Source organism: Gopherus flavomarginatus, chromosome 8, assembly GCF_025201925.1.
Source record: "Gopherus flavomarginatus isolate rGopFla2 chromosome 8, rGopFla2.mat.asm, whole genome shotgun sequence".
In the NCBI taxonomy this organism is placed as follows: Eukaryota; Metazoa; Chordata; order Testudines; family Testudinidae; genus Gopherus; species Gopherus flavomarginatus.
Genome location: NC_066624.1, coordinates 2657997 through 2685785, shown reverse-complemented (window position 1 = coordinate 2685785; position 27789 = coordinate 2657997). Strand labels below are relative to the sequence as shown.

The 27789-nt window shown below is 47.6% G+C and overlaps 1 protein-coding gene across 2 annotated transcripts; it reads right to left on the bottom strand.

Moving 5' to 3' along the window:
* SLC6A14 (solute carrier family 6 member 14) lies at positions 1–27789 on the bottom strand. 2 transcript variants are annotated; one of them, XM_050964932.1, is made up of 14 exons: positions 27717–27789; positions 26756–26924; positions 21297–21428; positions 18131–18292; positions 16797–16935; positions 15299–15431; positions 12837–12977; positions 11201–11429; positions 10130–10255; positions 9465–9583; positions 8583–8682; positions 7969–8078; positions 6183–6350; positions 1–1937 (listed from the first exon to the last, which is right to left on the bottom strand). In XM_050964932.1, exons 1-14 carry the CDS (start codon positions 27762–27764, stop codon positions 1788–1790), a joined length of 1926 nt encoding a protein of 641 aa, XP_050820889.1. In that variant the 5' UTR covers positions 27765–27789; the 3' UTR covers positions 1–1787. The 2 variants fall into 2 exon arrangements, with proteins under 2 accessions (XP_050820889.1, XP_050820890.1); XM_050964933.1 differs by lacking the exon at positions 27717–27789 and having other exon boundaries at positions 26823–26887.

Sequence of the window (27789 nt, the reverse complement as noted above, 5' to 3'; positions counted from 1 at the left end):
AACAGTAACACGATAGTTAATTTATCATAAAAATGCCAGTATAAAATGTAGGTCTGTGTATACAATACATCCAGCACTCAGCTATCCGGCCCCCTCCATGCCCAGAAGTAGTAAGATACTGCTGAGCAGAACTGGCACTTGATAACCCTGCCATGTGGTTTAAAAAAAATCCACAATTAACACAAGAGAAAAAAAATCCCACCCAGCTTTTTAAATAATGCAAAATAGAAATCCTCTATTCTACAGGCACAAGTTTTAATTGTTCATTTAATATGATTTCTGCGTGGGGCTGGGATTTCCAGACAACGTCTGCACAGTCAGCACCCCTTAGTCAGACCACTCATTCCATATTTGGCAGGAAATGAACAAATTCAGTGTTTCCAAATCTCACAAAATTGTTGTTTGTTTTTAAAGACACAGCTCCTGGAGTCATGTGATTATGTGCCAATCTCAGCTTCATTTAAAAAGCAAAGTAAGTTTCTAGTCCCATCATTGCCAAGAAGAGCTGAAAACTGTGAACCCTAAAGCCACAAATAACAGAAGACAAATAAAAGAACCCAGCGCTCATGGTTTTTAAGCCAATCTCATGATTTTGGGGGTCTCCATTCACGATTTTGGAGTGGTTGAGCTGGTGATATTGCAAATGCTGAATGGCAATTATACCCTGCACTCAGAGTGAAATTCTGCTCTCCGTTGCAGATCACCAGCACAAGGTCTGGGCAACACTGAAGTCCCACCTATGCCCTATTTTGAAGGCTGACGTAGCATGCAGGCCTGGTGTGGTGCCTCTGCCCAGGAGGAGCTTTGCCGTGAGTGTGGGCTCCAGAGAAGGGAAGAATGGATAAAGCCGTGCATGGTGCAGGAAGAACAGACGGACCAAAAGCTGCAGGGTGAAAGTTTCTACTGCAGTTCAGCCAGGGCCGCCCAGAGGATTCAGGGGGCCTGGGGCAAAGCAATTTTGGGGGCATCTTCCATAAAAAAAGGTTGCAATACTATAGAATACTATATTTTCATGGGGTCTCCTGCGGGGCCTGGGGCAAATTGCCCTACTTACCCCCCCCCCTTTGGACAACCCTGAGTTCAGCACGAACGAAGCTGGGGTTGGGAGGACCAGACAAGTGGATGCTGACTGTATTTACACTGTACCAAAAGGTGATCCCTGAGGAATTCCAGTGGAAACAATGATAAATCGATGGGAACTTGCCTTGCCACATTCTAGCCTCATAAGCCAGGCAGCTTGTCACCCCTCAATATTGAGAGATACAGACAACACAGACACACATTTTGCTCAGCACCAAGCCCTGAGAAACCTGAGCAAGGCCCAGACAGCAGCAATTATTCACTTTCCCTGGGCTGCTGAGCGGAGAGCAGGAACCCATCCGCCCCTCTGCGTGCCGTCAGCCTGAGCTGTGCACCAGCTCCTGAAAACAGAGCACGTGGGTTGATGCGTCAGGATCGCGGCTTGTTGGTACGTGCCCAGCACAGAACCCCGTGTCTCAAGCCCTGTGCAGGAGAGCACCAGAACACATCCCCCCATAGCAGCATCTGCAGGCCAGGGGCCCTACAGACTGCTCCCAGTCTCTATGCTCTGAGATGCTGGAGTGTATTTTCCTGCCCTCCCAGCCCATGGGCTTGGGCTTTCCTCTCCACTCCATGACCTGCTCCGCCCATAAGGCAGAGCTAACAATAAATAGTACAGCTTTCAATAGTTCGGATCACTATTTTCCAACATTAAACAAAAAGAAAACACATTTGTGTTAAAAATAATGCAGCCTGGGGCAGGCGTCTCATTCCAGCTTGTGCACGAAGCCATCCACGGTGGGGATCTCCTGGTCTCTTTCTTTGTGGGGATCTACCATGTGGCTGTACCTTTCTCCTCGGTGACATTCCAGAGAGGGACCCCAGTTAGCAGCCGGCCGGCAGCAGCTCACAATACGCTGGGGAGCAAAAAACACAGTCCCCAGAGGGGATTTAAATTCCAGCTGCTGAGAAGTCTTTGCATGTTTTTATTCTCTTCACCATGCTTTATTCAGTAATTTTTTGTTGAACAGTGGGGAGAAATCTAAACACTAACCTCTCCACTGCCTCAACCCCCCACCTCGGGTTCAAAATCAAAGCGATCCAAATATTTGGTTACAAATCACAAGTGCGCAGTACGTTCAGTTGCATTTAAAGCTCATGCTGCGAAAGTGCCTGGGTTGATGGACTTGTGCTAGTGTAACACCGAGAGACCCCGGTCGTCGGGCGGGATCGAACCTGGGACCTCAGTACATGACCCAAAAGCCAACTGGTTGTTAGCTCAGGCTGTAGAGCAGACTCATTGAGCACACTGTAAGTGGTCTCGGTGCCACTAGAGGGGACAGGACCTCACACCCAGGAGGTGTGTGGGTTACACTAGCAGAGGTTGCTCCCCTACACATCTTGTCTGCTCTCTGCTGCTTCCCTTGCAGCTGCCCGGTGCTCACTGCATGGTGAAAGCTGACATCCAAAATAGGTCACCCTTTCCCCTGTTCCTCCTCTTTCCTGGCTCCATCTTTGTCCTCCAGCTCCCTTCATCTGCATACTGCAATCCTATTTGCTGAAATTAGATGAGCTGAAGAACAAATGGCTATAAACTGGCCATCCACAAGTTTAGGCTTGAAATTAGACAAAAGTTTCTACCATCAGAGGAGTGAAGCTCTGGAACAGCCTTCCAAGGGGAGCAGTGGGGGCAAAAAACCTAACTGGCTTCAAGCCGGAACTCAATACGTTTGTGGAGGGGATGGTGTGATGGGCCTGCCTACAATGGCATGTAGCCCATCTGTGACTGCCAGCAGCAAATTTCTCCAATGGCTGGTGATGAGACACTAGACGGGGAGGGCTCTGAGTTACTACAGGGAATTCTTTCCCGGGTGTCTTGCTGGTGGGTCTCTCTCACATGCACAGGGTCAAACTGATCACCATATTGGAGGTCGTGACGGATTTTCTCTTGGGTGAAATTGTCAGAGACCCTGGGGTCAGTGTTTCCTCTCATTTTTCCCACCCATGTGTGGAATTAATTTTGTTATGTGCACCAATATGGAGGTGTTGAGTATCACATGACCTTCATATTGGTGCACATAATAAAATGCATGTGGTGGGGGCGGGGCCAAGGGGTTTGCAGTGTGGGAGGGGGCTCAGAGCTGGGGCAGGGGGTTGGGGTGCAGGGGTGTGAAGGCTTTGGCTGGGGATGCAGGCTCTGGAGGGGGGCAGGAATGAGGGGCTTAGGCCTGGAGCAGAGGGTTGGATGTGCGGGGGGAGGGCTCCAGCTGGCGATGTGGGCTTTGGGGTGGAGCTAGGGATGAGTGGCTCAGGGCTGGGGCAAAGGGTTGGGTGCAGGGGGTGAGGGCTCTGGCTGGGGGTGCAGGCTTTGGGGTGGGGCCAGGGATGAGGGGTTTGGGGTGCAGGATGGTGCTCCAGGACTACAGCGAGGACTCCCCCCAGCTCACTTTCTCTGCAGCAGCACCTGGCTTGGGGGGGAAAGGCACCTCTCCCCGCAGTGGCAGTTCTGGGTTTGGGCTGCAGGATAGGCGCCCCTTCCCCAGCCTCAGCCGGTCTGGGTTGCAGCAGAGTTGGGACTGAGGGAGGGGCGCCATGGCAGGTTGGGGGCTGGGCTAGGTGGGGACAGGAGGAGGGGTGCCCCTGCCCCGGGCATGGCAGGTCCCTGGGAGGGGTTCCTGAGCACCTTCATGGTACTAGATAGGCTGCTGCGCGTCCGCACAGCTTACAGGGAACTTAGCCTGGGGGCGGGGGTTGCCTTCCTCTGTAGCATGGGGCACAGGTCTCTTGCTGGTTTAAACTAGTGTAAATGGTGGATTCTCTGTCATTTGAAATCTTGAAACCATGATTTGAGGACGTCAGTAGCTCAGCCAGAGGCAGGAGTGGGTGGGTGAATTTCTGTGGCTTGGAAGATGATCATGATGGTCCCTTCTGGCCTTAGAGTCTATGAATTGGCAAATACACCTCTGCATTGGCACACAACCAGCCAGACCAGACTATTATACAGACACTATTCGATATATGAGAGGTACATCAATGATATTTTCATCCTCTGCACAGACAACTTAAACTCCCTCACAGACTTCCACCACAACTTCAACAACCACGAGCCGTCCACTGAACTCTCTGTGGAGCACTCCCATGCTAGCATCCACTTCCTGGACACCATGATCAGCTTCGACAAGTGCGTACGAGACACCCACCGGTCACCACACCTACTTTCACAGATCCAGTAACCACCCAAAACACACCAAGAGATCTCTTACCTACAGCCAGGCACTCAGATACCACAGAGTAGTCTTCCAGGAGAAAGTCTGGAATATACCCCTTAAAACATTTAAAACTGCCTTCACCATACACGGACACTCTACCGGAGAAGTTTCAGAGTGGTAGCCATGTTAGTCTGTATCAACAAAAAGAATGAGGAGTATTTGAGGCATCTTAGAGACTAACAAATGTATTTGGGCATAAGCTTTCATGGGCTAAAACCCACTTCATCGGATGCATGGAGTGGAAAATACAATAGGAAGTTGTCAGCTGTTTGAAATGGACCATCCTGATTCTCACTACAAAAGCTTTTTTTCTCCTGCTGATAATAGCCCACCTTACTTGATTAGTCTCATTAGAGTCGGTATGGCAACCCCTATGTTTTCATGTTCTCTCTCTCTCTCTGTGTGTCTCTCTGTCTCTCTCTCAATATATCCTCCTACTGTATTTTCCACTCCATGCATCTGATGAAGTGGGTTTTAGCCCACGAAAGCTTATGCCCAAATAAATGTGTTGTCTCTAAGGTGCCACAAGGACTCCTCATTCTTTCTACCTGAGAACTAGATCACATCATGGAACAGGCCACCAAAATCCCCTGAAAGAACCTGCTTCAATACAGAAATAAGACCCTCCTCCCCTCCAACCGAACAGCCTTAGTTGTCCCCACCACCCCACGCTGGAACCCATACGGGGTAACATCAAACAGTTACACCCCCACTCAATGGGGACCCTATTTGGAAAGAAATTTTCCTGAACCCCCTCTTCAGCCTTCAAACTACCCCCAGCCTCTCCAAACTCATCATCACAAGCAAGCTTCCCACAGACTAGGACACCAACTCAAAGCAGCACCAGATCCTGCCAGAACAATTGATGCAAAACCTGCAACCATATCTCCACTGGTATGATGGTCATCACCCCACAATGCACGTTTCAAGATCCATGGTCCTATACAAGCGTGGTGTCGTGTACCTCATCCCGTGCTTTTAATGCCCAATTACACCTGTGTGTGTGAAACCCAACAATCACTAAGTTCTTGAATCAGCTCACACAGGCAAATGATTAAAGGCAAAAACACCCTGTCACCTGTGGGTGAGCACTTTTGCCAAAGTGATCACTCTACATCTGACCTCTCAGTCCTCATCCTCCAGGGAATCTGCACCAACACCTTTAAAAGACGAGCCTGGGAGCTTAAATTAATCACTTTGCGAGACACTAAAAACCATGGTCTTAATAAAGACACTGGATTCATGGCTTATTACAACAATCTATACCTACTACTCCCCTCCCCTTTTTGTCCTATGACAACAGGGATATTAATGGGCCATTTCACCTTGAGTGGTCCCTCAGAACAAGTGCTAATTACTTACGCTAAATTATCGGCTGCTTTGTGTATTTAGCTGTGACACTCTCACTACCTTTCCCAGGCTTGAAGAGCTCCGTGTATCTTGAAAGCTCGTCTCTCTCACCATCGCCCACTTTGTCTCTTCCTCAGTCAGAACCCTTATTAACTACAGTGGGATGTGGCCTGAGTGAAGATGTGAGCCCAACTGTAGATTTGAAATTGCATAGTTCAGCACTGGGATAACAACGGAAGCAGCAAATGAGACCATGAAGATCAGGCCAAACTGCACGTCCATACCACAGGGAAACACTGCCCGCTGCCAAATGACTATGAAATTCCAAGGGAATTGCTGATTACCTTCGTATGACAACCAGTCAGGCCAAATTCACCTCTGGCAATGACAGGGCTTTGTTTTGATCCAACAAGTTTGTCTGATTAACGTACGAAGTCAAAGTCGAATCCTACCCCCAGTGAGGTCAGGGTGAGTGTCCCCATTAATTTCCGTCAGGGCAGCTAACCCCATGGCCCCCTTGCAGCTGTTCTCTTAGACCGTTACCTGCCACAGGTTTCCTTGAGCTTTCACTATTTTTACAATCGCAACAATGGGAATCCAGATGATGCAGAAGACAATCATGCACCAGCCCACGGCCGATCCCCAAGCAGGGTATTCGACTGAGCCGTACTTGGGAGGCGAAAATGTGACCAAAGACCAGCATAAAATCACCTGTTGGACAAAAAAGAGGGAGAAAACCTGACTAAGCTCAGAGCGATTTGTACTGATTACAGAACACACAGTTTACCAATTTATCTCCAAGATATTTATCTCTGCTGCTTTGACAGAGATCTAGGTGCTTTCTGTATGCAGACTCCGGCTTGCAGTTCAGGGCTTTCTTTTCAAATGTGGGCAGGCAATAAGAATGATCATGCATCGCCCTCTACCGACCAATAAGTGTCTATTGACCTGCATGCACACACTTCCTGTATTTTTTTATATTTAAACACCCGTGTTGCTCAGAAATACACATAACTCGGCAGGCACATCTCACACATTCGATTTACATGCACAGGCATGCTCTGAGGATGTGGAAGGAAAGCTCACTATACCTCTGTGCACTAGTCGAATGTTTACAGGATTGGGGCAAAGAATGCTGAGTTAAGTTCTGGAGAACATTCCTGCCCAGGTAAGATATTTACATTGAGCATTTCCTCGTGGGTATCCTAGAAAGATTAGAGATAATGTTGTTGCTAGAAAGGGATCTGCAACAGTTGCAGGTGTGGTTTTTGTTTTTGTTTTGCACATATGAAAGATGAGAAGCACATGAGAGCACAAAGTAGCAATGATCGGAGAGAACCTGAAGAGTAAGGAATGTGGTGAAAGGGCTGATTCGTCCCAGGTGTAATGCCATTGGCCTCAGGAGAATTGTGTCAGAGATTTAGTAGCCCAATCAAGTCTATCAGGAATGTGGGGAAGAGAAAGGGTGGGAACTGAGAGGAGAAATTTCAGAGCGATGAATGAGTATTTCCATGTAAGGCCTTTGATACATGGAGCTTCATATGAGGAAGATGAGATGGATGGTAGATTCAAAACTGGCTGGGGGCACATTTGGAAAAGTCAGAGCTATTCTGCAGGGCACTAGAGCTGGTCTGAACATGGAATTTCCATCCGACGGGAAATTCCAATATCCCAAACTGGGACGAGCCAGGGGATGTGACAAATAGGGGAAAGCGGCTGGGCACCATCCCTGGAAACATCAGCTCCATACACCAGTGGGGGAGCTGGGGGCCAGAACCTGCCCCATGGCCGGAAATCAGTCAGCTTCTCCAGGGAAGGGAACTCATGCGAGAGAGTTCCCTGCCCCACCCCACATTCAGGTCCACACAGATCCTGAAACATTTCCCTTTCTGCTAAGGCCATACGCCCACTCTAGGGCTGCAGCAACCCCACTCAGCTCCTGCTGGGCAGTGTTGGAGATATGGAGACCTTGTTGCTCTCACTTTAAGGAATGACTTAGTTGCCATTAGTCTGATCTCCAGGAATGGCCTTTTGGCTCCTAGCAATGCCGGTAACCCCCTGTGCATTCCTTAAACCTTGAGTTGCTAGGCACTGGCCAGGCACTGCCAGAGCAGGAAGGCAGCAGCCATGTGTCCTGTGCCCAGGGAGGGATGCTTTGCAGGGATGGTGTCTGAGTTACCAGACACGTGGAGAAACCTCAGTTGGCCTGTTACGCTGGCTTTAAAGCAGGCTCAGAGGGGCATCCCCAAATCTCTACAGGGAAACTGTTCCAGGTGGAATGAATATGTACTTGGCCAAAAATTCTGAGTAGTTTGAGTGTTGTACTTACACACAAGAGAACAGGGGTAATGAAGAACCAGCATGCTCTCCACCACAGCCAGAACCACCAGCTCTTCTTGCCAATCATCATTTCAGTGTCTTGGATAAATCGGTTTCCTCCTATTGGAAGATGGCCAAAGAGGGCATTGTAGGATCGGGTCTAGAACATGGGTTTTATATGCACAGAAAGCAAGTATGGGGAGCGCTACAAAGCATGGATGCATTGCTCCTTACTGATAAGTTCATGGAGGATCGGTCCAGAAATGGCTATTAGCCAGGATGGGCAGGGATGAAACTCCATGCTCTGAGTGTCCCTAGCCTCTGATTACCAGGAGCTGGGAGTGGACAACAGGGTGTAGATCACTCAATGATTTCCCTGTTCTGTTTATTCCCTTTGAAGCATCTGGCATTAGTCACTGTCAGAAGACAGGATACTGGGCTAGATGGACCATTGGTCTGACCCAGTCTGGCTGTTCTGATGTTCTAATGATTTGGACCAAGAGATATTTTTAACCATTGAGATATTATGCAAATTTTCCTGTAGAATGTTTTGGTTTTATGTCTGTGATATGACCGGGATTATTTGCATTGCCACAGCTTGATTTTCCAGCGTCAACGATTTACCATAAATCCAGCTAATGCCTATTATTTCCAGGACCGCTGCAAAAAGGATCCCCCATCCAGCACAGAAATGATCCACTAGGTTCACCCAGTAAATTCCTGCCTGAAAAACAGAGAATAAAGAGGCGGCTTTTCACCCAGCGCTAGTAACCTTTTGTATGGCAGTACGAGGTGCTCATGCCAACTGAATTAAACCTCAGTCTGGGTTCTTATTTAAAACCCCTGTTTCCCAGAGGTGGATCTCTCATTCATTGCACATTATTTCATTTAAATATTTACATTTAAAACAGACAAGTGCATTTGATGGCATACTCCTGATCACTATTGTAATGATAAAGCACATATAAAAACACACATAACAGGACAGCAGGGTTTGAATCTGGGACCCTGGATTCTATAACATCAGCTTTTGTGGATTGACCTAAAGGAGTAACACTAGCAGTGTGCTGCTGAAGTTGACTTTTATTCTCTGTTATGCACCAGCCACTAGAGGGGGACAAAGACCCAGAAGTTCCTTGTGTGGGTTACACACAAAGATTACACAAATTAATCTCCTGAACTGAAGAAAAAAAATTAAATCAATGGCTCACAGACAGTAAAAGAACAGCTCACAAATTATAAGCTGACAAAGCCTCCCATTTAAAAGATTATAGTCATTTCAGAGGACTGGATTCTGCAAATACTGCCAGTAGGACTTCTTGTATGCATAAATTAAGCATGTCCATAGGTGTTTGCAGAATTGGGGGCATGGAGGTCACCTCTCTCAGAATACAGAAACACAAGACTTGCTTGTCACACAGGGAAATGATTGTACTGTCTTGTACAAATTCCCCCATCAGCTGAACCATAATTAAACCCATTGCCAACAAAGAGTTAATGTTATACCTGAGTGACGCAGATGAGACCAAGAAAAAACAGCAGCATGCATAATCCCAGGGTTACAGGAACCCTCATCTTTTTCATCACTTTGGGGTATACATCTTGTATGGTGGTTGTCACTGTTTCTGCAGGGGAAGAGAGAATGTTACTTGTTGCACATTGGCAGCAAAATGAAGAAATGCAGCTAACACTAACCAAGAAGCATTTTGTTATTTTAAGCAGAATGGTATGAATAACTGATTTTTTTCATTCATTGGCTCTTCTGAAAATAAGTAAATAAATAAATAAATAAAATAATTGTCAACTTCAATTCACTTGAAATGAAAAAATTTCAATATGTTCAGCAAACTGAAAAGTTGAAAAAAAATAATTCTGCACCGAACAAAATATTTTGTTCAACCTGAAATTTTCAAGCGTTTTAAAATTTCTTCAAAATAAAATTGAAGGAAATTTCTAAATATGTCACTGGAAATTGAAAAATGAAAATGTTTAATCTGGAAAATGTCAAAATGAAAATTTGATTTTTGGAAGGGTTTTGGGATGGGTCACTGAAATTGACACAAATTCTTGAAATGTTTTGGTTATTCCAAGTCTGCGGGTGTTTGCGGGGGGGAGGAAGGGGGAAATCAGCTGACAAATTTGACCCAGCTCTAATGTCATGTCTTACTCACCTATGGAAGCAAACTGAGAGTCAAGCCCCAACAGTAAAAGCATGAAGAAAAATAAAAAGGACCAAAGAGGGGCAACTGGTAGTTTGGAGAGAGCTGATGGATAGACAACAAATGCCAAATCAAACCCTGAAATAGAGAAGGAGAAGATACATTATTATCGTGACCCAGTCAGTGCAAAATTGACTCATTTCTTTTAAACTTAAATAATGGGAAATTATATCAGAACTTGTCGTACAAAGTCAGGTGTTGGTTGGGCAATTTAAAGACTAAATCCAACACCATTAAAGTCAATGGAAGTTTTGCTACTGACTATAACCAAAGCAGGATGTAGCCTGAAATTGTTGAACCAAACTTCATTAAAGCTCAGGTTTATTATCTGTGGCTAAATAGGATTGCAGAAAACTACTAATGACATTTCATTACTTTCATTCAGATTTGAATAGGCTAATATTACAGGAAGATCCTGAACGAGAAAGTATCCCAATAGCAAAACAGGAAGGTCTAGGGTTCGTAAATAGATGAGAGGTGAAACTCCCCCTGGTGAGAAGATCTGGTCATCCCAAAAGCTTGTGTGCTACTTTAGAACCACTCAAGCCCTATTGTTAGCATTTCAGTGGGACTTAAACTGTGCACAGGCCTTGAGTATGGGATGAATTTCACCTACAAGTTGGAAGATTTACTACCATATTTGATCCAATAGGAAAAATAGAATCAATATCAAGCCTGTATTTTCATTTTTTGAAATGTCCTCTTCTATTACCGTATGTATCAATCTATCACTGCTCCTGCCCATCAGCTGAGATACACTTGATACATAGGGTGGGATTTTCAATAGCTCCTTAGTGGCTTAGGAGCAGAAGTTCCATTGACTTATGGTGAACAGCATGAAGTCAACTAGTGATGGAAAACCAGGACAGAACGTCCTCCTTCTTTCAAACCTACATACGCTGAAAGTGCTTGGCACCAATAAACTACGGTCACAGCAGCAGAGATTAAATAGGTTTAGAAAACAACTCAAGAGTGTGTCAGACAAGACGACTTTGAGATGAATAGTGAGACTATCAAACAAACCTGAGTCTACAACTTCAGAGACGGGTCTGTCTGCCAGGAAAGCCATATGACCCAAAACAGAGAATATCGCAAATCCCGCAAACACGCTGGTGAGGCAGTTTACTGAACAAACAACAATGGCATCAGAATAGCAGTTGTTATGGAACTTATTGTAAGAGGAGAGAGCGACCAGGCCCCCCCAGGCCACCGACAGGGAGAAGAATATCTGAGTAGCTGCATCTTTCCAAACCTAAAACAGAAATAATTTAAGGTAGGTTATTATATTATTTACCCCCAAATACTTGTTCTAACCCATTAGGTGTGTTCTGTAAGCGGTGCTGCATTTTTTTTAAAATAATGTTACGGAATTTTAGTGAGAAGTGTCACATATCAATGAACCCGGGGAGTGACGTTTCCTATCCAAAGGGCATGAAGGCTGGTCTTGTGCTTAAGGCACTGAACCAGAACCCAGCAGATCTTGATTCTATCCCTACCTTGGCCATTGACCGCCTGTGTGACTTTGGCAAAGTCATCTAAATGTTCTGCATTTCAGTTTCCCAATAGGTCAGACCGGTGGGGAAAGTACTTTCCTACTGCACAGGAGCAAGGAGAGATGTAATTCACAGATGTGTCTGGGAGGCGCTGAGATATGAATGTCATAGAAACACAAATATAGAAATAAAACAGACAGCGCAGGCTGGCAATGGTGGAAGCTGCCACACACATGGTCCCACCCATGCTCCTCAGACGGGGACCTGAAAGAACTGCTTCTGTGACTGGGGAGGCAGTCCTAGGTTACACTAACTTTTCAGGTGATGTGCACCAGATACCCATCCACTGAGAACCAAACGATACCGGACACCAACCAGCAATAATATGGCAGCAGCCATTGCTGTGACAGAGGTGAGATCCGGAGAGACAGCTGAGTGTGCAAGGCTCTAAGTGCTGTCCCTAGCCCCCGGCCAGGCTTTATTATAGCATGCTAGGAAGAACCACACCTGAGCTTGGGTCTTAAAATAGGAGTTGGTGTTGGAGAGAACCTCAGAGAAGATCCATGCTAGGAGCAAGTCTCCTCCCTTGCTCTCCACCCCTTATTCTACCCCGATTTAAGATCCAGGGCAAGGCACAGTTTTAGGTGACCAGTCTAAAACTGAAGCTCAAACACTCATAAAACCTGCAGATAAAATGCCTTGTAATTCATGATAATCAAAGCAGGCAGCCCTAAAACTCACTCTCATGGCTAGAACTTTATCACCGGGCCATAGGGTACGTCCTTGGCTAGCAAGTAAAGTAACACACTCTGGAAAAATGGAGGATGGTAACACAGAAACCTCAGATGTAGCTGTGATAGTAGGCAACCCTACTCAGACCCCTCTTTGTTCAAATGATAAGGCAGGCTTGCCCTTTTTCTGGATAAATGGGCTTTAGGTGGGGAGAGAGGGTTTCGCTGTAATTATGGGTTTCTGGAAGGCAGGATCCAATTTTAGATAATCACAGGAAGGGAGGGATAAGAGGAGTCTGTCTGGTTAAGAAGGAAGCTATTGTATTCTGGAAACCAAGCCACATGCCAGCCTTTATAAACTTTGAGATCGTGTAATTGCCAGCTGATCTAAGCAAGCAAATATGTTATGCTTTCAGAACCACCCCTGAGTCTCACCTCTGCCTCCACCAGCTTTGTGAAATTGGACTGTGTTCCAATGTAATACTCAATGCCATCCCGAGCACCTTCCAGGGTGGCACCTCGGACAAGCAGGATAACGAGGACAACATATGGAAAGAGAGCTGTGAAATAAACAACCTGCCAAGAGAAATGGAGGGAGAAGCCTTAGGCTTGGAGGGAAATGCTACATAAAAATGACCAGAAAGGGCCTGAACCAAACCTCTGTATCCAAACAAACCATTCACTGGATTCATCTCTGGGCTGGAAAAGTCTGGATTCAAGTCTGGACGTGACCATTCCCTGGTTCATCTCTACAAATTACCAGTCTGCATTCATAAACTGTGCACGACAATGGCAAACAAACCTCATCCAACCTGTCCCAGTGAGCATCTCAGGACCTGCCCAAGCCAGCTGGCTAGCAGTGGGATATTTACTACAAAACTAGGGGAGCAGATTTAGTTACTGAACAAAGGGAGCTGTAAGCTTGTTGGGGCAGAGACCTTCTTTTTTCCTGCATTTGTACAACGCATGGCGCAGCAGGGTCATGGGCTATAAACTGGGGCTCCTAGGTGTTACCACAGTACAAATAAATAACGACAACTCTGGCGGTGGCGCTCGCTGCAGGTTTCACTGTCATTTACCTCTGTAACTGAGGCAGATGAGCTGGTTATGCCTTGCCATAGCATTGCATCGCAACACACTGGCTGCACTGGCTCCAAGAGCCTCTTTCTAATTGCCCAAGGGACATGCCTGTTCTGATGCTGGGAGGGAAGGGCTTATAGGTCAAAAGCAGAGCCAGTGCCCAGGACCCCTAAGAGGAGGAAGGAACTAGAGGCTGGAATGGAAGCTGGTATGGCCCAAAGAGACAGGAGAAGGGGAAGGAAATTGTGTTGCGGAGAAGAGTGAGAGGCAGAGAAAAGTGATGGGGAAGCAAGCAGAGAAGGAGACAGACATGGGAGGAAGGGAAAGAAAATCAAGTTCGTTAGGTGCAGGGCGGCGGAGATTCAGGTGGGAAGATAGAGACAGATATGGGGGATGGGGGGCGGGACTGAGCAAGGAACTGGAGGAGCCAGGGAGAAGGAGAAACCTATGGGAGCAAAGAAAGAAGAACAAGAGAAGAACGGGGAGTCAAGAAAACAGGCAAGGGGGCCGGGCCTCTCGTAAGAAAACGAGTAACAGTGACCTCCTGGCTGAAAAGCAGGAGAGGAGCCCTCTTTAGCCCCAGTGGCTCCTCCGTCTCTCATGGCCTGGGGAGAGGGGGATCTTCAGGCTGGGTGTGGAGCCTGGCTGGATAGGAGGACTTGGGGTTATGAATGAATGCTCAGAGGTGTGGCTGCAGCACACCCCAAGCTAGCTTTCAGCTAGCCTGCTCCAATAACACCGGCAGAGACGCCGTGGCAGGCCGGGCTGGCTTTGCGTATGCTCCCGCGGTCGGGGGTGGGCTTGTACAGCCCAGGCTGCTGCGGCTTCTCTGCTATTGTTACGGGAGCCAGAGAGATCAAAGCCAGCGTCTCAGGTGCTGCAGTCACTCCTCCAGCTACAGTACAGACATCCCCTGAGGACCAGCGAGGCCGACCCTGCAGACGTTGCCCCTCTGGCTGGAGCACTGCTGTGCGGTGACGTCTCTCTGTCCAGCTGAGCTGCAGGACCTGGACTGACGTACGAACTCAGAGCCTGGAGGCTGTCACGTGACTTCAGTGGGCCTGAGTCTGAAAAAAAAGTCTTCCCGCCTAGTCCCTAACTACAGCCTCCAGGGCTCCTGTTGACAGAGACAGGACTTTACAATGCAGCAGGAAGTGGTGTGTGTTTATCTGTATGCAGGATTGGTCTCATGCTTTCAGGCTAAACCTAGGTAGTCTGTAGGTATCACAGACATGTGCATACTGTGTGTGTGTGTCCACGCACGTGCAGTGTGTGTGTGTGTGTGTGTGTGTATGTGTGTGTGTGTGTGTGCGCGCTCAGTGGATGTGCGTGTGCGTGTGCATGTGCGTGTGCGTGCGTGCACGTGCAGTGTGTGTGTGTGTGCGCGCGCTCAGTGGATGTGCATATGCATGTGTGCGTGCGTGCGTGCATGTGCAGGGTGTGTGTGTTTGTGTGTGTGTGTGTGTGTGTGAGTGCGTGTGCATGTGTGCGCACATGTGCATGCTTCACAAGAGACCAGGCTATAACAGGAACTCAGCCGACGTCTCTCAGGTGATCATAAGAATGCCCAACAGCATCATTCCTGGTGGAATAAGGGACCGTTGAGCTCAGGTCAGCGTGGCAGAATCAGGCCCCACGTGCTTTATCCATGTCATGTAAAATATGAGCAAACAGCAGCAGCCAAGTCAGATATTGCCTGTGTCATGGGCTAGTGAATCAATGCCTGACTCCACCAGGTGCTGAGCTGCCACTGAAGCTGGGATCATCTCTCAGCAGGATCAGTCCCAGAAATCTAGCACGGGTTCCTCCCGACTTACCTTTCCTGAAGATTTTATCCCTTTAAATAATGCAGCTCCAACTATCAGCCAGGATAGGAGCAGGCAGAGGGCCAAGTACCAGACAACTTCACCCGTCTCGTCCAGCCCGCTGGAGCGCCGAAGGGCCACTTTACTGAAAGCACAGGACATCGTGATCAGCATCGCATCGCTTGCACCAGGGCGTGGCAGCTGCTAGCATGAAGAACCCCACTGATTATCCAGAGCCACCTCTGGAGAGGGGATGCTCATGTCTGTCTAGCTGGAGATCTCACACCCATGCATCAACTTCCATTGATGCACAGCCTGTCAGCCCCCCTCCACCCCTGCCTCCCAGCTGGGCTCTTAAATGTGTCCGTTTAAACTTTTAACTATTTGCTGATTTCCAGCAAGTACTTAAATTCCATTAACTTCCCGGGTAGCAGGCCAGGCTGGGAGTGATGGGAAAGCTGGTTTCTTTGGAGGCTTCAAAGAGAAACCAGTGCTTTCCTCTCACCCCTGCCTTGGGTTAACGCTCAGTAGGCGTATAGACACGACTGCGCTGTTTTTAAAACGAGAACCTTACTGCACAGAGCCAGCTTGGGTTGTTAACTAAAAGGACGAGCCTGGTGCTGCCAGGCTGAGAGGAGCTGGAGGAAAACACCTCTCCAACAAACCGGCTAGTTTTCCGCTCATTGCCAGCTCAATTACCATTATAAAAATGGAAGTAGGTAGATTCCAATTTAGGGCCAGATTTTCCTCAGTGGAGTTACAGTTATACCAGCTGAGGATGGTAAAGAAAGTGAAGGAGCAAGTGGCCAGTGGAATAGTGCTAGGAGAAAAACACCTTTGTGTTATGGGCTTTTGTGCAGCTCCAGGTGCCTGGGTGACGGACACAGAGTGGTTCTGAAAGATCTGTATTGTAACAGCGACAAACTATGCTACGGTGAGCACTGATTCACGAGTGATACTCTTCCAGGGGCTCTGGAGCCACGCGGCTTCTGGCCCCAGGTGAACTGATGGCATGTTAATGCACACCCTGGCAGGGCCTATTACTCTATTCATCATCAGGCAGCAGTGAATCATACACCTAAGTGTGGGGTATGCAGGTGAGACATCTGCACATTATGAACACTTGCCTGTCCTGGAAAGTGTTCTGTAATGACAGGTCTATAAAAGGCAAGTGGACTGGTTGCATATTTTCAACATCCTAATTTGGGATAAAGAACGTGCCTTATGTTGGGAGTTTAAGGGGAGAAAACTTCCTCAATTTTATTATTTATTTCTTAGTTATAAATTTGTTCTTGTGCTTCTCTATGACTGGTGTTCCATGCGTCACCCCTGATTCAGTATTTAGTGTTTTCCGGACAGAACTGCTGAGGTTTAGTTTGCAGTCCTATGAGCTGAGGTTTAGCTTGGCCCAGAGCTGTTTCTAGAGCGTGGTGTGAGTTACAGAGGGTTCCCCAAACCCCTCCCAGCACATACGGAGTTTAGCAATGTAAAAGCGGTGCTGTATACTCACTTCCAGTACTGCTCACTGGGAAGCTGCACTTGTTTATACGTTAAGCTGCCGTTGAGACAGGTTAGATTGTTGCTGGTGATGTACGAGTAGTTTGTGTGAACGATTACCCCGTTTGGTAAGGTCGTATTGCAATCACTCACTAAAAGAGAAAGGATTGTTACTGTTCAGTGGTGAAATCAGAAACAGACTTTGATTACAGTGAGTGCCTTTTTCGTGCTGTTATGGCTTCAGTGTGTTTTCTCGTGGTAACTACAAACAGACCCCAGCCACCACTTTCAGATGTGGATTTGGCTCCCTACCCAAACACTCCCAGGTCTGGTGGGTCCAGCTCTGGGAATCTGGCTGGCCTAACATAAAGATAGGAAACATTTGCAAAAATCAGAGCTGGGTACAGTTAGGATTTCCAACTCTTTGATAATGTAAGGGCCAGATCCAGTATTTCAGTTCACACTCATCTATAGCAACCCCATATCATATTGATGGGAACAGACTGACATTATTCCTAGTTCTCTTTAAAATGTACTACAAATCTCTTGGCTACAGTTTAAGCCAAACAAGAGTTAATCAATGCATTAAACAGCACTATCAGCAAGAGGATTTACTTGACATGAAACCCTGGTGAAATTGTAGTGCAGAATTTTGAGGCAATTTGTCTGACTTTTATACCAATCCAGCACTCTTTTAATATGGGGTGAAACATTGTTATTAGTCTTTTAGATGAGAATCCCCTTGAAATGTATAAATGTAAAACTGTTAAATAATATGTTAGAACTGCAGTCTGTGATAAACTATTAAACTTCACTGGAAGATGGGAAATTACAATTTTTAAACATGCATGCACACAGGCAATCAATAGCCTGGAAATATTATCTAAAGACATGATGAAACATGAAGCCAATGTCCATCCAACACATGGTGTTAACAAAGCCACACATATAGGATAAAGGATTTTGGAAAAATAGGTGTGCATTTCTTTTGCATTAGGACAGCCATTTCTTTGTCACGAAGCACTAAGGAAATTGCAGCGTGGCATGTTTGGTGATTTTATACCAGTCTAGAAATGTGTTATTCTAGGGAAGAAGGAAAGATGGGTAGAAAGGCAGAGAGGAGGAGTCATTCTAGTTCCCAACAGATCACATGGGCAAATGCTACAGGCAGATAGAAAGAAGATTAGTCCAGGTGTCAACTGGTTCTCAAGGTAAGGTTTCCAGACAGCATCATGGCCAACTAACTGTCCCCCTACTGCCCTTTTTAATGCCTTTTGTTTATTACTGGGAAACAGAAGCAATGGAATTATTCCTAGTAATAGTGTGGATTATTTAAAAGTACCGTACCTACAGGTGTTTTGCTGCAATTTTCATCTGCCCACGCAAAGCAGTCCGACCATGGCAATACACTTTGAAAGGAGGCAAACAGATAGTAGAGGGCATAGGCAATGATAACATTGTAATAGACTGTCACCAAGAAGGTGATGATGACCATCGTGATTCCCACTCCTAGAAAAGAGCAGAAGTTTCATCATCCAATCCAAACATAGTATAAGGAGAACATCAATCATCAACTTCAGTGAACTCCACATTTCTCTACCCTTCCTACACATTGCCTAAAAATTATTTGATTGTCCACTGGATTGCACAGTATTGTTGGATATATATACCAGGAAAAGACAATTCTCTGTGAATAAACCTTGGGCATATATCAATTCCCTGCATATGTACAATGAGCATGGTTCATTTCAATGCACTCTTCATTCACTGCCAGCTTCTGAGAGGAGTTCCACACGTGCACAGAGAGGAAGCAGCGAAGGCTGATGTGACATCAGAAAGAGACCAGACCAGACAAAAGTGACATGCAAACACATGGTAGATCTACTGTACTGCAGAGAAAAGTTCAGGGTGGATCTTATACCATGTGGTGTAGGAAAAGCTCTCTTGAGGAGATCCCATGATGGAGAGTGGTACTTGAGCTTCAAACGCAAAGTGGTAGAACTTTGTAATGTTTAAAAACTCTGATAACTATTTGTGTTGTCCCTGTTGCATCCTGATCTATTAGAATCGGGCTAGAGAAGAGACAGAATTAGAGGACACAAGTATATGCATGTTCCATTTTAATTCTGAAAAAGCTGCCTGTCTACCAGGAAGGAGGGTGCACTTTAGGATTTACAGGTTGCGGATTGCAATAAACAAAAAAAGACTCAGCATTGCAGAAGAGTTGGCAAGGGAGACACACTACATTTTAATAGCTGTAGGGAATATCATCACCCAATCCCAATGCTACACACTTCCTTGAAAATGTAGGGGAGGAAGGGTCAGTGTAGTGCAGCAGGAGGAAGAAAGGAACTCAGCCAGAGGTTAGGGGAGTACAGGAGTAGGTGGGTGAGGTTCTGTGGCCTGCAAGGTGCAGGAGGTTGGACCAGATGATCATAAGGGTCCCTTCTGGCCTTAAAGTCTACGAGTCTGTAATGTTAGTGTGTGGAGTGGCCCAACTGAGGACGAAGATGCTATGGTGAAGAGGGCAAAATAAGAACAGAACAGAATACAACATCTGCTCCAAGGCAGTCCAGGCCAAAGAGAGGAGACCAGATTGCACTGGTTCAGATACCGAGGGGAGTCCGGTGCTGAAGGGAAAATTTGGACATAGCTGATTTCTATAGGCACAGTGTGGCTAAAGTCTGCGAAGATGTGTCACTTCTGCGTGTAAATAAACTAACAGCCTAATCTTACTGATCTTCCTTAGCAGTAAAACTAAGATCATCAGGCTAATTTATTAGGTTATTTACATAATTTTAAAGATAAATATAAACAACTTGGTAAAGTAAGGGAGAGTCTTCTGCATTCCACACTGAGTTGAGGAAAACTACCCCATGCTAGTCCAAGAGTCCATGTTAGTATTAAAGAACCAGGCCAGCTCACTTATGGGAAGCCCAGCTGGGGCCGGGGGGGGATGAGATCGGATCCCAGACTACCAGGAAAGAAGGAAACGGTGGCAATAGACTGTGAGCGGGGAAAAGAGGGGATTACCACATCACTCTCTGTAGCCAATACAAGAAGCAATGAATCACATGCTGAAGGGAACCATGTCCAGCACTTTACAGCTGAAGAAAGGACTGGTGAAGAAGACAGGAGGGGAAAGGGAGGGTGCATCGCTAAAAGAAATTTGTTAACTAGAGGAAAATGGGGGTGGAAAATATCAGTGCTAGTTAAATGGAAAAGCAGAAGATCAGTGGAGAAGAATTATCTTCATTCCTTTTACCCTGGGCAGTAACAAACAGAGATGGGCTGAAGCCACAAAATTAGGGACTGGATCCAGATTTTGAATATCCCAAATGGGGGGTTGGATGCAGGGTTTGGGCCAGCCGTGTAGAAAAATCAGAGCCATTTGTGAAGTCTGAGTGAGGTTTTAAACTGTCTGTATCCCTGAAATTCAATGATTTTGGTCTGGGTGTCTCGAAATAAACTGAAAGGAAACTGGAGCTGTTTGCATCGTTTGCAGAGATCTCATTGCGATTGCTAGTTGCATCAGTGAATGAAAGGCAGCATAAAATGGTGGTTTGCAAGGACACTGCAGCTTTTCCTTTGTCAAAAGGAACTTTGTGGGTTTGAGGTCAACCTACCAAACCTTTTCTAATGATCTCGGGGAGTATATATGACATATGTGTTTATACACACACAGCCCTGGCTATCTCCAGGGGTAGGATCCATCCTTCTTTTCATCTTGTGCAGATTTTGGAAGCTTGTGTGCAGTGCCTTGTTGTTTCTGGTGAGTTTTGAGGCAGAAACGGGCAAGGAACAGTAAATGCCTGGACATAATCCCTTTTTGTTGTCTACTAATACACAGGATCAGTAAAGGCAAATAAAGCTCTTAATATGATTGCAAATGTAACTTCCTTATTCCTATCTTAATGCAGCTGGGTGGTCAGGAGGGCATGCAGGCCCAATGATGCCCTCGTTTATGTCCAGCCTTGTTGGAGCAGAATGGATGCAAATAAGGGCGGTTTTTGCCCCATGATCCTGATTCCCATGTGTGTGGGATGTCTCTGATGTCTCTGATTGCAGCAGGCTCAGTGCCCCACAGACCACACTGCTGGAATAGAGGCCCAGGTGCATAGGCACATGGGTGCATAAAATGGTTCTTTACATGTGCAAGTGCCAATCTGAGCAGCTAAATGCAGGACTTGCATGTCCCATGTAGACCCCTATTTAGCATATAGAATGAGAAGACATAGCCAGTAAATGAGAAACAATAATGTTACATTGACGCTCTGGAAAATTGCTGCTTCTGATGTATCACATACAGTGCCATGAATTCAATTTCCTCTCATATAGCACATACTAGCCCTCTCAGTTTGGCCATCCATGAAATGGCATGACACACTATGTATAGTATTCTAGAGTCTAATTTATGACACTAGCCAGAAGCATTATGGGGAAATTATTAATCCACTTTTGAGTATTAGAGCAACAAAAAAAGATCTATACATAAAAAACAAATGTCACTGACCTTGTAAAATTGGTAATATTCTCCACACAGAAACTGGCCCCAAACTGGCAAACTGCCCCAGGGAACATTCCAAAAAAAATAAAGGTAAACCAGCTAATGCCAGCATAATTGTGTAAGGTATTAGAAAGGCACCTGGGGAAAATAGAAAAACCTATTATACCAGCACAACTCTGCTCCTTTTGTATAGCCACAGATGCAAATATACCAAAGTGATTTTTACTTTGTACAGAATGTACAGATTATTTTTTTTCAAGGATGGTGTTCTGTAAAATCAAATAGTATTTGCAGACGAAAGGAGTAATTACTCGTTGGTGGTTTGATCCAGGTTCCAGTAAAGGTAACGTTAGTAACATAAGCATGACTGTTATGTAAACTAAAGTTCAAATTTATTTATTTCTTTCACAATTATTCTTATCAACAACAGGCTGAGCAATTGCCTGGTTACCTTGTCTATCCAGAGATGTTTGCTTGTGTCACATAGATCCCTGATGTACCTTCAGGCATGACTACGAATTGTGCCTATGGCCACAACTGAAAATATGTTTCACGGGAAAAAATCAGTAGGTCAGAAAGATGCTGAGGTGGCTCGATCTCTGAATAACTTACTTAAAAGGCTAAGATTCAAGGCACAGTACTAAAAGCCCACCTAAGGCTGAAACGGTGGGCCTTTAATATTTTGAATAAAAGGGAATAGATGTACTTGCATAACATATATTTGAAAGTTCTAAAATTATCTGGTTTCCCCCGCATGCTTTTTACGTCCAGTAATTGCTTACAGGAGCACTGTAACGAAGTTCAGCCCAAGATTTAGATTTTGTAATTTAAAAATAAACATTTTATAAAACCAACTATTAATAAAAAAATAGTTTGAATATTAATCATTTAAGCAACATAAAATGTGCACTGTATTGCCCTCACAAATAGACTTCCAGATTACACCAGTTCCACCTGCAAATCAGTGTAGGCTCAAAACTGCATCCATGGTTATTTGCACCTTGGATTTTCACACATACATAGAAAGATTAAATTATCAAAAACCTGACCTCATCTCTTTTTTTTTCTATAGGTGCCAAGCAAATGTACAGTGCTATATAAATACTGATGATTAGAATCTGCCGTGTGTACTCACTAGCCTGGGACTATTCAGCATGAGTCATATACTACTCATGTGAGTAAAAATAGCTCAATCTGGTCCATCATATATAAATAACAGTAAATCAAAAGAAACCTTTAACACTAATTTTAGACACTGCACGATGCCTCTAGCTGCTTCTCCTCTGCAGCGCTGCCTCTCACTGCCACAGGCACTGCCCGCACTCAGCCACCCTGCCAGGCTCTGGAACTTAGAACTGACGAATTTTTATGGCACTTTTCTTTTGTGAAAATAAGGATAAAAAACTGTGCAACACATGCTGCTCTGTCAGGAAGACAGAGATGATATCTGGCTGTGTGTACTCTTGATTTTGTTTGCATTCGACAGTAGCTTATGCTTTTAAATTTAAAACAGAAATGAACTGTTTCTTCTTCATACTTAGTGGTGATTTGCAACTCACTGTTAGAATGGCTAGAACATGGAAATATTTGTAATTTGTTTCATATGCTTTCATACAGCTAACTCCTTTCTGATACAGAGCCTCAGCTGGCCTCTTGCATGAATGCTTTCCTAAATTCCACATTAAACTGGAGTCAGGGACATAGGTGCTGGAAATAGGGGTGTTGAGGGGCTGCCACATCCCCCGGTTTGAAGTAGTTTCCATCATATACAGGGTTTATGGTTTGGTTCAATGGCTCTCAGCTCCCCACTGCACACATTGTTCCAGCACCTCTCATTACTGAGCTCTATTGTACTATGAGAAGGACCCGCATTTCATATTTGCTGTAGTGCACAAGTGTAAGAGAGAAACAGTGCCCAGTAAGACAGCTGATATTCATGCACATGCAGCTGTTCATCTACTTTTTCTCTTCAACCACAAAGGGGTTTAAGATAAACTAGGGACCCTGTTTGGCAAGATATTTAAACACATGCTTAACCTTAAGCATGTAGGTAACCCCACTGAATTCAAGCAAACGACTCATGTTTAAAGTTCAGCAAATGCATACATGCCTTGCTGAAGGCACTTGGCCTTACAGGCAGAAGGATACAAAAAATAGTCCCAATAAAATATTTTTTAATTCTAAAATATTCCTCAAATAGCTGTGACATGTCACTACATGACAGTGCAGTGCGATATACTGATTTTTTATTAACATTCGTTTTGGACTAGAATTCTGCTTCATCACTCATGAGTAATGCAACCAGGCCAAACACATGCCAATAACAGATGTATGCCACGAATGCCACTGTGAACGCCATATATCTATACTCAAATGTCTGTATGCAAAATTACATAATCTGGCCATGTTGCACTTACAATCTAAACACTCATTGACCTTAAATGGGAGTTGGACTGGGCCCTAAGGCATTTAGCTTAAACACCTGCTTTTCCCACCTGAAATAGAATCTCGGACCTCCACAAATCATAGGACAGGCCAAAGTTTGTCTATCCTGCCTCTGCATTCAGCCAAGTGATTTACCAGAGATTTGTCAGGTAAAGCCAGTCACGTGTTCTGTGAAGGAGCTGCCAAGGACCCATGGAATGTAACCTTGTAGAGAATAGATTAGAGGCCTTTATTCTTAGTCTTTGTTTGGGATAAACTAGTTTTAATCCAGGTAAAAAAGGGGAGGCCACTTTAAAATTAATAGGCATTGAGCATCATTTAGTGTCAGGGCTGCCCAGAGGATTCCGGGGGCCTGAGGCAGGGCCGGGTGGCAATTCGGCGGCGGGGCCTTCCCACTGAGAAGGACCTGCCGCTGAAGAATGAAGTGGGGGCGGTAGAGCAGCCCAAGTGCCTCCGATTGCGGGGTTTTTTCCCCGCCGCTTGTGGTGCTTGTGCTCACCGGGTGGCGCTCCGAGGCCGCGGTAGCACATCAGCAGTGGGTCCTTCACTCGCTCTGAGTCTTCCACTGCATTGACGGAGTCGCCGCCGAAGACCCGGAGCGAGAGAAGGGCCCACCGCCGAAATGCCGCTGAAAACCCGGAGCGGCTCGCGGGGCCCCTGGGGGCCTGGGGAAAATTGTCCCACTTGCCCAGCCGCCCCAGGCAGCCCTGTTCAGTGCGGGACGGTTTCTAATTGGAGTGCAGCATTGTGAAGTATAGATAAGTGTAACCTTCAACATTTACTCCAGAAACAGCCATTAACTACAAACAGAATCGGCTCTGTCAGGGGTTCTCAAACTTCACTGCATCGCGACCCCCTTCTGAGAACAAAAGTTATTACACGACCCCAGGAGGGCGGACCAAAGCCCCCGCCCACTGCCTTGGGCGGGGTAGGGGAAGGGGGGAATCAAAGCCAAAGTCCAAGGGCTTCAGTCCAGACAAGGGGCCTGTAACCTGAGCCCTGCCACCCGGCTCTGAAACTCTCGGGCTTTGGCTTCAGCCCTGGGCTCCAGGAAGACTAATCCAGCCCTGGCGACCCCATTAAAACAGGGTCACGACCCGCTTTGGGGTCCCAACCCACAGTTTGAGAATCGCTGCTCTAAGTTGTGTCATTTATTTCAGGTCACGTCACAATTACTTTTCTCTGTGTTCTTCAGTCTAATGATTTCAGCTTTACAGCCTGTCCTGCAACTGTTCTACTCACACGAGTGACCCTCTCTCAGAGGACTAGTCCTATTGCACTGACAACAGTGAAATGGGGATGGCTCCAGGCCCCAGGCCAGCAAAGCACTTAGGTACGTGTAAATCACATGTGCAGTCAGACTAACCTGAAGCTTCACACACGTGATTCAATGCATTGCTGGACTGAGGCGTCAGGATTTACCAATGCTGAGAATATTGTGGTCTGGCTGGTTACCCATCCCTATTCCCTGGCAGTAGATCTGGTCCACAGAGCACTGGAATGGGAGTCAGGAGACCCGGATTCTGGTTTGGGTTCTGCCACTGACTCACTGCATAAGTCTGAACAAGTTACAGCCTCTCTGTACCTCGTTTTCCCATCTGTCTGATGAGGGTGCTTATCTTATTCTCCTGGCTTGGAGAGCCTCAGATGGACATTACTAACTCAGTTAAAATGTTATTAAAGCTAATGTTAAAATTATATAATACACAGGCTGAGAAAAGAGTCTGTATGTATCTACGCATAGTGGAGGGGTGGGCAAACTACAGCTTGGGGGCCACACCTGGCCCTCCAGACATTTTAATCCAGCCCTCGAGCTCCCAGTGAGGAGCGGGGTCTGGGGCTTACCCCACTCCATGTGTCTCCTGACGTTCTCCCTCTGGCTCCTACATATAGAGGCAGCCACAGGGCTCCACATGCTGCCCCAGCCCCAAGCACCACCCCCGCGGCTCCCATTGGCCGAGAACTGCAGCCAATGGGAGCTGCAGGAATGGCACCTCCGGACAGGGCAGCTTGCAGAGCTACCTGACCTCGTCTCTATTTAACAGCCATAGGGGGGACATGCTGCTGCTTGAGGTAAGTGCCGCCAGGACCTGCACCCCTGACTCCCTTCTGCCCCCAACCCCCTGCCCCAGGCCTGATCCTCCTCCTACCCTCTGAACCCCTCGGTCCCAGCCCAGAGCAGCCTCTGGCACCCCTCATTCCCAGCTCCACCCCAGATCCCACACCCCCAGCTGGAGCCCTCACCCTCCCCACACCCCCTTGCCCCAACCCGGAGCTCCCGCCTGCACCCTGAACTCCTCATTTCTAGCCCCACCCCAGAACCCTCCCCACACACACACTCCCACCCCCAATTTCATGAACATTCATGGCCTGCCATACAATTTCCATGCCCAGGTGTGGCCCTCGGGCTAAGAAATTTGCCCACCCCAGCACAGTGCTTAGATTATCCACAGATACAAAGTTTGTTTAAAAACACATAAAAGACATACAGTACATAATCTGCAATAACCCAAACGTAGAGAAATTTAACCATACAGCTTAGATATTAGACTCCAAATACTCGGGTACATCACACATGAAAAGTTCTACAGAGAGTTGGTTGTAGAAAGCAAATATAGCAAGGAGTGTAGCTCGTCCCTCAGTGACTGAGCATTTAGCAGGGGTTGTCTCTTAGCAGTTACCACCCCCCAGAGGAGTATTTCCGTTCCTTTCCTGAGAGTTACACTATCATCATTGCCTGGGGTTTGGAACTGATACTTTACATTTTCCTTCCCTTCCTAGCACCCTGGTCCACTCCTAGCTAGAGAGGGGCCCACCCCCACCTGTTCCAGGGTTAGGGTTTGGGCTCAGCCCATTAGAAAGGCTGATGCCAGCTTAACATTCATTCAAATCCGACTCCCAACTTCTGCAACAGCTCGGGGGTGTTTGGCTCTGAGATCGGGGTTTGAGAGGGTCTAACAACCAGCATCGGGGCTGGCAGCAGGCCCCCCGGGAGCAGGGGTGGGGGCGGCCGCACTCACCGCCTCCGTTCTGGTAGGTGAGGTAGGGGAAGCGCCAGACGTTGCCCAGCCCCACGGCGTAGCCCACCATGGACAGCAGATAGTCCGTCTTGCTGGACCAGTTTCCGCGCTCCGAGTTCTCGTCGCTCTGCCCCGCGGGGGCATCCTTCCCCTTCGACAGGGTGAAGTCCTGGGGGAGCAGAGCGGGGGTCACCGCGGGCCCGGCCGGGAGCTCCTCAGGGACCCGCACCCGAACCGTGGAGCCCCAGGGAGAGAGACGGAGCCCCGACCGCGGTGCTGCCGGTGTTTCGGGGGGACACCCGGCTGCACGGGGTGTCTCGGGGCTCCCGCCAGGGGTCCCGAGCGCCCGCCCGGCTGCACCTCCCCGGGCCCCGAGCGCCCCCCCACCCCTGCTGCACCTCCCCGGGCCCCGAGCGCCCCCCTGATGCACCTGCCCAGGGGTCCCGACCCCCCCCCCCACCGCGGCTGCACCTTCCCGGGCCCCGAGCGCCCACCCGATGCACCTGCCCAGGGGTCCCGACCCCCCCCACACCAGCTGCACCTCCCTGGGCCCCGAGCGCCCCCCCGATGCACCTGCCCAGGGGTCCCGACCCCCCCCCTCCCCCCACCGCGGCTGCACCTTCCCGGGCCCCGAGCGCCCCCCCGATGCACCTGCCCAGGGGTCCCGACCCCCCCCACCGCGGCTGCACTTTCCCGGGCCCCGAGCGCCCCCCCGATGCACCTGCCCAGGGGTCCCGACCCCCCCCCCCCCCCACCAGCTGCACCTCCCAGGGCCCCGAGTGCCCCTCGCACCCCGGCTGCACCTGCCCGGGCCCCGAGCGCCCCCCCGATGCACCTGCCCAGGGGTCCCGACCCCCCCCCCCACCGCGGCTGCACCTCCCTGGGCCCCGAGCGCCCCCCCGATGCACCTGCCCAGGGGTCCCCACCCCCCCGACCCCGGCTGCACCTGCCCGGCTCGCACCTTCCTTCTCCCGCAGCAGAGGCGGGCGGGCGGCGTGAGTGTCCTCATGAGCCCGGCTCCGAGCGCTCCCCGG

What these genes read in the sequence shown, in the direction of transcription:
- SLC6A14 (XM_050964932.1), bottom strand. Translation starts at nt 27,764, where the DNA reads ATGAGGACACTCACGCCGCCCGCCCGCCTCTGCTGCGGGAGAAGGAAG. An exon ending in CTCTGAAGTTGTAGACTCAG is followed by an intron (nt 10,256 to 11,200) that starts GTTTGTTTGATA and finishes TCTCTATTTCAG; the next exon opens with GGTTTGATTTGGCATTTGTT. An exon ending in GTCTCATCTGCGTCACTCAG is followed by an intron (nt 8,683 to 9,464) that starts GTATAACATTAA and finishes TCTGTTTTTCAG; the next exon opens with GCAGGAATTTACTGGGTGAA.